Raw genomic sequence first — 12,001 nt, 5'->3', positions numbered from 1 at the left:
TATGCGTTTACCCACAACTGTTTTCGTCAACAGCATCCGCGGGGATGGACCCGACAGCGAAATAGACTGCCCCGATTGAAAAATCAATAACTTCCATGTGTTTTGGCAACCTGTTGCTTTCGATATTAAAATATAACTGTTGTGGCTATTCTTTCTCTGCCTGTGGTAATTTAGTTTTATTGGCATGTGGAAATCAATAATTTTGTGATAAAATCATAGTTCGCAGTCCACAAATAGTTTTATTTTGATAATTTGACTATCCAACATTTTAGGATTATTTGTCGAAGTCATGCGACGATATTTAAATCTTTCACAACTGTAAATATTTTTTGTTTTTTTTTACAATCTACTTGCAACTAATTTTCAACTGCGATCTATTTTTCCTTTCGTTTGAAATTTTATTCACAATGCGCTTCTTAAAATTCAAAATAATCTCCATAGACAAGATCGAATAATAGTGTTATGTACATAATATATGCACCTTTAATATTAAATTTGCAATATACAACAGCTGTCATCAACGAATTCACTGTAAATATTACGAATATATTGTAAGTATAATATTATGTAGAAACAAGCAAGTTTCATGGAACTTACATAATATTATTATACTTAGGCTGCGCTTCCAATCTCAAACACATTAGGAAATGAAAAATATATGGTACCTACATCCTTAAATAAATTGGGTTTTTAAACTACCAGGCTGAATCTGTTGAAATTGAAACAATTTCATGCTGCATTAAATTTATACTTCGTCGGTGAGCAGACTGAAATATACGGCTTCTTTATTATGTATATTTCGCAGAATTAGTACGGTTCAACAAAATAATAAGTAAAATTAAAAACATAACTATAAATGTGTTTGAACAATATTGTCCTACACATTATTGATAAACTCAGTTCATAAAGTTAACAGAAATCATGAATTGAATTAATTCACGTAAATTTTTCATTCAAATTGCGCGCTTTTTTTCCAAGCGCCAATGGCGTAAGAATGCAGCGCCAATGGTGACGAAAAGATAAACTATTATGACGTACCGGATATGGCTGATAAGCCAAAATGGCCAAAACACTACACACAGTCAAAGCGAGATAGGGGCATAGAATAGCGATCCTTAACCTTTTTTCCGATGACCAGTAATGAAATAAAATTTCTTCCCATCGCAGAACTGAGATTTGCGTATTATATTAATTGCTATCGATGGATACTTGTTTAAATTGTAAAAACTCGTTGATTAGTATTCTTGAGCGAATGGAAACCAATTGATCCTCGTAGAGATACCTACCATTGTGGAAATCCATATGATCTGACTTGTAATGGAAATAGTCTCTCATATTTTCAATTTTTTTATAGCAAAAAGGTCCCTGTTTTTTTTTATTATCCTAAACAGTGAAGATAACATGGTATTCTTCTGGATTAATTAAATTTTTAACCGTCAAAACTTATAGGTATGTTTTTTTTTTTATAAATTACATTTTTAGTCTCCCAACAATTATTAAGACTAGGTTTGACAACGTTAATTATTAGATACTCTATTTCGATGTCACTTCAAGGCAATGACATTAATATAGACGAATCATCTGGAAAAAAAAATGACCTCACTTTATTGTCGGGTCTGCCGAATGGCATAATCTCTTCTAACGCCATTACAATAAAGGTGGTGTTGCTATAAATTCCCGATGCTTTTTGTCGGGTCTGCCGAATGGCATAATTTATATTTTAATATCAATATCGCTCGCTCAAATGAACATTGACATGGAAACACTGCTCTAACGCCATTACAATAAAGGTCATATTGCTATAAATTCCTGATGCGTGATATCGCATAATGGAAATTGCGTGACGTCTACCTATACATGCGAATGCGCGCATTTACTTGCTAGCTACTGTATTGAGTCCATTAATAATGTCATTGCTTCAACGGCAAACAACTAAAAGTGATTCAGTATGAAATAAACAAATTTGTAAAAAAAAATGTAATTTTGAAAAATAATGAGAAACATGAATGTTTTATTTTGGGTGATTTCAGATATCTATAGGGGAAACCCGGGCAAAGTAAATTGTATGAATAAAGCCAGGGAACCCAAAATTAATGGGAACTGGCTTATCCTACGAGACCTGGTACCTAGCAATATTGAAGCACATCCGTTTTATTATTCTGGGCCATAAAACCAAGACAAAGCGAGCTGACAATCTGCTTATATTGAATAGTTGTTACGTTTACATGACAAACTTAAATGCGTATTATAAGACAGACATAACTATTGAAAATTACATATTTTTTTTATCTCATATTTTTCCACAGTACCGTACCCTGTTATACCACTCAATTGGGTAACCCAGTTCCCATTAATTTTGTGTTCCCTGGATAAAGTGGATTGGTATTGTAAGTATATCATAATAGTCATGTGGGTCAATTTTTATTGATAGATTGCTCGCATGTCTATATATTATTGTCACTACTTGTGATAAATCAAAACGAAAAAAAATTTAAGCGTGTGCTTAAATTAGTGAAGACAAGACTTTATTTCTATTATTTAAATGTGTTTGTGCCGACCGAAATATAATTATTGTCATATAAATCCAACATGCGTCCATTTAATGTTCTGTTTATTGTTCTATTAGTAACAATAATAATATATTCATTGACATGTTTTCTTTTTAAAGTAAATGGGTAACGTTTTTAGTCATCTTTACATGATTTAATAATTAATACCCCCGTCGCCATATTGACATATTGACACCTCAAGGTTCGCTCTCAGACTGCCAGCGAGTCCAAAATTTCGTCACGCCTATAGTTGAAAATTATTTGTCGTTTCACTAAAACATCGCCTTAAGTCTTAATTAAACTATTGGTACACTGAATAAAACTTGATATCATACTTAATAATGATCTTATTTATTGATAAAAATTTAAATGTATGTAAGGTATCCATAAAATCATGACAAGGACTGACAAACACTAAATGTGAATTATGGCCTTGCATCTCCTTGGAAAGTTTGGATACGTCAGGTTCGTAGTTGATGTTTTTAATTTTAAGTCTTATTGATGATTCCAGGTTCTCATCAATAAGACGACTTCTCAATTTACTCTCTTAGAAATCCATTTACTAACCATAAAACATGCAATATTAACTTTGTTGGAAGATTGTATTCAGTAATTAAATACAGAACTTGATTTTTCTTGACTCTTCTAAAGTTCCTCAACTGCTTTGTTTCTTGCATCACCGATAGGATATTTTGTGCTAAATGACGTGTGTTTAGTTGTAAAGTGTCCCTCCAAATTTCACTTCTTGTTATGCGCCAATTTCATGTTATTCGACAAATAATACAAGTCGGTAGGCCCTTTATTTTCGGCATCCGATTTTCTTTGCTTCTTCTTTGTAGCCATGTCAAATATGGCAGAGCCACACTCAAGGGGCCAAAGAGCCGCGGTGTGCCGACCACTGGCTTAGGGAGTTCCGGTAAATCGAGTTAGACATTATAAATAAAAAGGATTTCAAGTTATACACATTTATAATTTTTATAAAAATCAATGTTTTTTTAAAATAAATATAATAACACTATGAATTAGTCAAAAATCTAAACAGTAAAAAATTGAAAACTTAAACAAAATTTTAATAATAAATATAATCATAAAAATAATAACGTAACCTGTGTACGAAATGTGACTAATTCACATTTTTTTGTAAATTGTAAGTTTATCTTTGACTAAAAAAAAAAATTCTTTTTAATGTTTTCAGATACATATTTATTAATTAATACAGTTGAAATTTAAATTATCAAAAAAAATTCTCAAATCGCAAGCTTCGTATTTTTCCGCCAGGTTCTCTGTTGGCATATAGGATCCCCCTTAAATGATCACCTAGTATGGAATCTTCGCCACTGAGACAGTACACATTATTCCTAACGCTTGAAATTAGTGCCATGGTAACTAAAGATTACAAGTCAATTTATTGAAGTATGATCGTATCTTTACAAAAACCTTTGGTTATCTAATATTATGTAGTATCCATACAACTCAAACGGATAGATAAGATATCACAGATGAATATTATATAATAAAAAAAAACAGTCATTCTCTGGTAAATATTCATTTTATTTCACATTTATATATTTACAAGTGCATTTTTCAAGACATTTTATTTCATAACATTTTTATAATATTTCATACTAATTTTAGCCAAAACCATTAACTCTAATCTAGCGAACATGTCGTATTATAATATTTTGCATTTAACAGTTATAACCGGTTACATAAATAGGTTGTAATGAACGGTTCGATCTGCCGAAATGGATCCATCTATCGCAATTTGTTCCCGTTTAGATATAGAATTACAAAGAGACATCGCCTCACAGTCAGCAAAATTCCCACACATTTGATAGAAGGATGAAAAGATGGTAAGTTTAGTACAGGCCGTTATCCAGAACGTCCCTCGTCAAATTGTGTCATCATAAATCGACTTTGGTGTCTGCGAGGCGAGATGCTGTTGCCTCTTTAAAATTCTATATCCATAACAGAGGACACAAAGCCGCCATATGTTTTTAAAAATTTCTTCTCTTTATGATTGTTTAAAACATACTAAATTAGTGCCATTGAAAGAACAGAGCTATATACAATACTCGAGATAACTTTTTATAATCGTGTAATAAACTGTTCTCTAAGATTAAAACTGAGGCGTCTTCTCCACTATTCCAGCCTCTACTTGCAACATTTTAACGGTGATAGGAATGTACGCAAAATATATATTAACCGTTCATATAGATAGCACTAAGACTATAAATCTTTACATGGATTTAACACAGTTTTCAACAGCGCGGATATAATTTTTCCAAGCCCATTAACGCTACGTTTCATGTCAAAATAATTGAACTTACTTTATTACTACGCGAGGGCGGTGTACCTAAAGCTAAAGATAACATTTTAAATATTAAACTTATAACAATCCTCAGCGTTAAAGAATAAAAACTAATTAATATTCAAGACAAAACTTATGCGGTCGATCAAATTTTAATTTAAATCTATTTTCAAACAACAATATGTATATTACAATATTAAACAACTGCGGTTCTGCAGATGAATTCAATCGATTCATTAAAATTAAAATTAATCCGGGACTAAATACCCGGTATAAATAATCACGATAATATATTATAATGGGAAAGGGAACAGATGAAGCTAAACATTTTTATAAACATGAAATCGGAAAGATGTCATGTAAATATGTAATGAAATATATAAATTAATCTGTGAATTTGCGATTGGGATTGCGGCCGAACAGGGCGGAGCGGACTTCGGGAACGAGCTGCTCTGCGATCATCTCCAGCCGGCACTCCAGGGTGTTGGAGATCTGAAATAGCACAGCAACTATATTAATGACTCTCTTTGCTTCTACGTGTCAAGGGTACACATGTCCGAAAAGACTACCATATAATATAATGAGGTATTAATTTGCAAATACCGGTGTCCACAAATTTTTCCAATATCTGAGGTAACGACGTTTTTGGTGTTTCATGTGTGAATCGTATTGTCGAATTAGAATAGAAAATTGCACAGATATTGCAGAAGATTGTTGATAAACTAATATGTAGAGACCAGCCATCTATTGAATGAAACAGCTGTAAATAGAATGACATGATACATTTCTTGTATTTATAATAAATTTTTATAACTATCTGAGTCAGCTAGGTATAGTGATATGTATAGAAAAAAAACACCATCTCAAAAGCACTTTCTGTGTTGGAAATATTTAATGAATTAAACAAAATAATTTTCCTTGAGTATTCAAAAAAATTTTCAAAGCAATGTCAAATGAAACATCAAATAAATAAGGGAAGTAATCCTTTGTATTTTGTAAGAATATTACAATACTTAATATTGAATTATCTATGAAACTATTTACTTTTTTGATCACTTATTGTATAGAAGATCATTTCTATTCGCTTCTGAGTCAGAGTCAAGATTTATCAAATTTTTGGCAGTCAGATTCATCTGCATTTGATTGAAATATGAGCAGCAATGTACTTCCAAAATGTCTGTCGTTTATTTTTAATTGTTAAAAACTTAATCAGGGACGGATTAAGAGTCGATATCGTATTTTTTTATGAACGACTCCACAGCCTTTCTTAGAAGTCTCTTAAAAGTACATCACACACAGTGTCGCACCACAATATCATATTTTTTCATTATTTTAAATACATATATTCATTATATATATATATATATACATTATATAATTCATACATTTCATTATTTTAAAAAATATTACTATTCTAAAAAAATATATACATAACACAAATGAAATGGGTACCTTAATGCGGCCTTTAGCGGCGAGGAGTTCGACTCCCCCGCAGCTGTCGGCGGGTAGGGAGTGTTCTGTGTCAAGGACCAAGTTGACGTCGCGGTGGGCTGTCTCTTTGTACTGAGCCGCTGCCTTAGGTAGCAACCCGCTTACCAGTGATGCATCAGATGCGCGCGCGCGGATCATCACATTCTGTTCCATCAGCTGTTAACATAAACCATGTATGTTGAAGAAAAATATTCTTCTACGGAGATGGAGCTTTAATAATATGAAAATGAAACTATGGTTACACGAGCTGAAGTCATTTCACCTTTCTGCTCTGAGATTTATTTGCCAGGGCGACATAGATAACAATGCCTCACATTGGTGTTATAAGACTAAAAAAAGTTTTTTTTAAACTACAAACTATCGATTAGTCACCCCCCCCTCCCGCAACCCACAGGCCAGATGTGATACTTTGCATTGATCATAGAATTAATGTTAATTTTTTTAGAATGATAGTTATCATCTAAGGTGGTTAAGCGGTAACGTATCAGTCTATAATGTCATGGGTCCCAGATCTGTCAAAAAAATCATTTGCTGTTTTTCAATGTGTGTTTGGATTCAGAGTATGGACCTAATAGGTTGAGAAAGTGGTCAACATCCATTTCTAATAAAAACAATTCTATCAATACAACCTCCACCCTGTGGAGGCCCATATGATCTTCTTAGCGAACATGCTAAAAAAACTAGTAAAAACAATTGAAAGAACCATTCCAAAGATTAACATCAGGGGCCTTATGTTAGAACTTGCGAGTTGTAGTCGCCCGGTCGACATGACATCATTGTGACGTACTACCGGAGTGATAATAGCATTCGAGAATATAACGCTACTAAAATAGTGGCGTTATCCATTGTCCCCATACACAAATAGGTGTTTCAGCATAATAATATCTATGGTGAGCTGTGTGCGTTGGACGGCTTGCCTCGAGCGTGTATTGGCTGACGTATTATATTCCCCATGATAAAAAGTCATATTTTATTACACTTTTCAAACATATTTCGTTCGATGCCTACATTGAAAATTTTGTTTCCGGTTTATTGTTTTTCAAAAGCTGAATCACTTTTTCGAGAACTCGATTAACTGGAAATACATATTCGATTTCCTTGCTGAATTTATCCATCTATTCAACACAGAACTCTTTTGCTATAGATTATAGTTTTTTGAACCTGGAATTTACAAATAAAATAGGTACCTATGTAGAATGGAAAACCACACCATTTACAGATCGTCGCTATAGGATTTGTTTCCCGAATATCCATTTTTGTCGAAATCGACATTTTAATGCAGTTCAATTTCTTTTATCGAACTCTACCGAAATCATTTATAAAAACGATATATTTTTATCTAGGAACAGAGATATTTTTTAAAAAAACCCGAATACGCCATGTTAAGTTACAATTACTCCGTGGTGTTCTCCCGAATATCCAACTATTCGTACCTGAATATCCAAGTTAATTTTGGTCGAAATATATCTCTGGCTGAGTGTTTATTTCCCGAATATGCCGAGCCAATCAAACCGCGCTCACGCCGTGCATCTCGCTCCCACATTCACGCTGTCTATCTCTAAAACAATCACGCCCACTTTCATATGTTTCGGTCGTCCGGAGACTTCTTTCAAATTTCGTCTTATTGATATTGTTTTTAACGTTACTATTGTTTTAATAGTGAATTCATCAAATTTGAAGAGATCATTCATAGCTGATACATCACCAGTTCGCCCTGAACTTACAGTAGAGTTGTGAAAGTGACTATTTTAACCTAAAGAACTGCATTTTGTTTTGATAAATGACACAAAATCCCAACGGTTATATGAATTCTACAGTATGACCCGGCAACTACTATGACGTAAAAAATAATTATTATTTCAAATTATTATTAATCAAACATTGTTTGTCTTTACTTTACTTTTAATCTAGGTATTTCTATGAAAATAAAGGCGATGCTATTATTTATTTTTGAATGCGCTGATAGTTAATTTAATTTAATATGTATGTTAGTAACTATTTATTTGGTGGATATTATATACTAAGGATATTGGTACCTACCTAATATTAGCAGCTAATGGTAATTAATTTATACATGCTATTATTTTGTGTTGTTATTCCTTACAATAGTAAATATATAATATTTATTTGGTGGTTTGTAATAAGTTTAATTGTCAATTATAGAAATATATAGATATAATAATATACAGATATATATAAATATATTTTTTTTTTTTTTGGAAAAAGTATTAATATAAAATTGTTAGCAAGTACGAGTAAGTACCATCATAAAATATTGGAGAAATGACCGTGACGGCGGTTAATAATTAAAGTAGTAGATACCTTATAATATATTTTCTCAGAAGTTATTTAAAAAAATTATGTAAGTATGTTTAATTATTAGAATGGTACATTCTTAAATCTTGTGAATTATTCGTTCAATAAAAAAATAGTTAATTACTTAAAAACTATTTTATTACTTAATCCGAAAAAAAACCGAAAAAGCGATTACCGCATGTTATTATTACATACGAACTTGGGTAATTATGATCATTAAGTATTTAAATAGTAGAGGTAATTATTAACAATTATCGTGTAAATAAATATAACATTTGAGGCGCGTACTTTTTGACCACTCAGTAATCTGTGGGCCGTGCAGCAATACGCTACGGTTTTAAATCCCGAACGTCCATGTTTTGTCCCGAATATCCATTATTCTGAGAGAGCGCTAAAAATTTCCCGAATATCCACAGTGAATACTTGTAAATAAAACGCATTTTCTGTGCATTTAATGATTTATACCAGTATATTACTCTTGGAATCTATTCTTAGATAATTTTGCAATCATACAGTATCGAAAGAATGATTGATACATCTACTGATATTAAAATATATGACAATGAAATTTGTTTTTCGTCTCCTGTAAAATTGACATTTGGTCTATTCGGGAAACAAATCCTATAGCGACGAGATGATACATGTTCTTACATAATAATAAAATAATATAAAAGTTGGGCAAGTCCATTTGTTATAAAGTGGTTTGTAAAATGATTGAAAAAACAAAATTTTAAGTACACTTATTATATTGTATGTGAAATGGTTAAATTACTTGGAAGAGAGCCTGGACTGTGAGGGAGACGAGCAGGTTGGCGTATTGTTCGGGTTGAGCGGAAGAGGCGTTGGTCAACTTGACGCGGGCACCGTCCAACACGCCGCGAACGTGCTCCTCACGCACACGCAACACCTTCAGACGAGCCTGATTCAGCATGTAAGACGATTGGCTGTGTAGGGACAAATAACAATTATTAGTATTCACGCATACAACTTTCATGGAACATTGGAAAGATATCCGTTAGCCACTTGCAACAAAGTTGAAAGGAATATGCATATCATAGCGGGCAAAATGGTAAATTTCTAATTAAGGATTGTACTCAATATAATGTGCGAATATCTATTTGTATTCCCTGATCCTGAAAATGTATATTGACATACGAAGATTGTGAACCCAAGTGCTTTAAAGGCCGAGAATTGATATTATAGTTATTTCAAGGCCGCTACTAAATACAAGATGGCCATTGGAGGAAGCGGTTCCCACCAAAAATTGAAAGCTATGCCCCTGAGTGGCATGTGGAAAAAATTTGGTATTTTTGTCCGGTGTGTCCACCATATTTTCATGCTAAGCCACCTGACCATCACTGTTCCTTCATCTGATGTACAATGACATTATTTATTCGGTTTGAAAGGGTAGGCTTTGCATATGCATAGTAGCGACACGTTTAGGGTAGTGGAGACCCAACGCACTGACTGATTTCGAAGCCCCAACAATAAAAAATAAAAACCATAAATCCCAACATTCCCCTTTTTCGTCAAAGCTTTTAACATTTGATATCATTTAATAATCATATGACTAATTCGAGGCCCCCTTTTAAATCTTATGACAAATCCATTGCATCATCTGCGTTATAGTAAGCCCGACACTGATGCATAACATTAATTTCCAACAGTAGCCGATTTTAAATGTTCAGTTATTGTTAAAAAAATTACAAAATAAAAAGTACTTTTTATATACCACGTTTTTATATTTCCTGTGAATCATATAAACTTGACAATCATATGTATTAATAAATACTTTTTTTTGTACATGATAGAAATACTGAATAAATATTATAGAATACTGAAATGTCATTTTGACATTTCATATTGATTTCCATAGTAACGCACGTATATATTAATAATTTAGTTGCTAGGACCCCCTTAGCAACCAACAATATTGAGTAGTAAATATTACTTTTAACAGATTTTTTCCGAAACATACAAAAGAGAATTAACTGAAAATGAATTCAATTCTGCACAAGAAAAAATTTGTACTGGACACACAAGAAAAAATCTGTACCGGACAAGCAAAAATACGAGCTAATAAAAACGTGGTAATAAAATAGTGCACGAGTTGCAGTATCGTAACATAATATTGTCACTTAGATAAATTCAAAATCGGCTGTTTTTTACATTAATTCCTACCTTATATCTCATTAGTAACCATTGTAGTTTGTTCTAAATTAATAGATCGCCAAAAAATTTTATGTGACAAAAAAACATTGCTTGCAAGCGACGACCTACGAATAAAAAAAGAGAAGATTCCGATAAAAATACTATGTTAAAATTAGGCACGCAGTATTCTTTTGCCGACTTCTTTCTCAGATAAATGTAATAACCTATTATTATTCATTCTAACTTGATTGAAATCGCATTATAAAAATTTCTGAAAATATTACAAAAAATGACTTTATAGGCGATGCCGCCGCTAAGGCGGCACTCGAGTAATACGGGAAACTTCTAATGCCGCCGATATGGCGGCACTCGAGTGTTAAGGGTTTTAAATAGTGGTGGTACGAGGTTTTCGGCACTGCCAATCAATGTAATCGTTGAAGTAAAATTACCAATGTCAAAATTATCTCTCAGTGTGTGATCATAGAAGAAAATAAAAATGCACAAATTTCTTACATTTTCTTTTGCAGCTCAACCTGCTTCTCCTTCTTTTCATAATACTCCATGATCTTCAAGCGCTGCTGCTGGACCAGCCTTCCTTTCTCAATGTTGAACTCTTCTTCGGCCTTGGCGTCGATTTCTTCGGCTTTTTCATTGGCTTCTTGCTCAATGAAAGCCATCATATGCTTAATCTAAAAAGAATAACGTCAATTTCAGAGTTAATCCAAAGAAACTCGAGTATCTCCTTGTATCAATATGGATTTACCTACGTTGTAGGGACTGCTGATTTGAAGACCATATTATCTTACCAGCGAATAAAAACGACCAACCGTATAAATATAAAGGCGTAAAAGATGATGCTCTTCACGATAGCATTGAATATTTGATAAATTACATGATATAATACAGAAAATATTGGCAAAATACTATTGCAGATTTGCGAAAAAGCCAATCGAATTTTATTTTTCATCACAAATTACACTGAATAGAGTCGTACGATGAATGAATAAATATATTTACCTGCTTTTGAACATCTGCATCGCTGAGAGCCATGGTTACGATTTAGGATTTAAACTATATTATCCAGAAATTGATGAAGAAGAACGTCGACGCCTATCTCTTCTCTTCGAGCTCCCAAATAAATTCAATGAGCGACAGCGAACGGACGACTTGATCATATGATTCG

General features: G+C 32.8%; 1 protein-coding gene across 1 annotated transcript; it reads right to left on the bottom strand.

Annotated features, from left to right (window-relative positions):
* Positions 1-4,079: 4,079 nt before the first annotated feature.
* Positions 4,080-11,961, bottom strand: Vha26 (V-type proton ATPase subunit Vha26). The gene is made up of 5 exons (XM_085957288.1): positions 11,836-11,961; positions 11,332-11,507; positions 9,440-9,611; positions 6,313-6,507; positions 4,080-5,352 (listed from the first exon to the last, which is right to left on the bottom strand). The coding sequence occupies exons 1-5, from the start codon at positions 11,866-11,868 to the stop codon at positions 5,245-5,247; spliced, it is 684 nt and encodes a 227-aa protein (XP_085813414.1). The 5' UTR covers positions 11,869-11,961; the 3' UTR covers positions 4,080-5,244.
* Positions 11,962-12,001: the final 40 nt, after the last annotated feature.

This window comes from Rhyacophila brunnea, unplaced genomic scaffold (assembly GCF_057557595.1).
Source record: "Rhyacophila brunnea isolate RB1 unplaced genomic scaffold, BYU_Rbru_1.0 scaffold_6, whole genome shotgun sequence".
Classification (NCBI taxonomy): Eukaryota; Metazoa; Arthropoda; class Insecta; order Trichoptera; family Rhyacophilidae; genus Rhyacophila; species Rhyacophila brunnea.
The sequence above is the reverse complement of the archived record's forward strand: the minus strand, read 5'-3'. Positions and strand labels throughout refer to the sequence as shown.

Bases quoted from the DNA above. Each gene is read 5' to 3' on its own strand.
- Vha26 (XM_085957288.1), bottom strand. From the start codon at position 11,868: ATGGCTCTCAGCGATGCAGATGTTCAAAAGCAG. The intron at 6,508-9,439 runs GTAATTTAACCA...TTATGTTAACAG, and splicing joins CAGTCCAGGCTCTCTTCCAA to CTGATGGAACAGAATGTGAT. The intron at 5,353-6,312 runs GTACCCATTTCA...GTGCTATTTCAG, and splicing joins CCGCTAAAGGCCGCATTAAG to ATCTCCAACACCCTGGAGTG.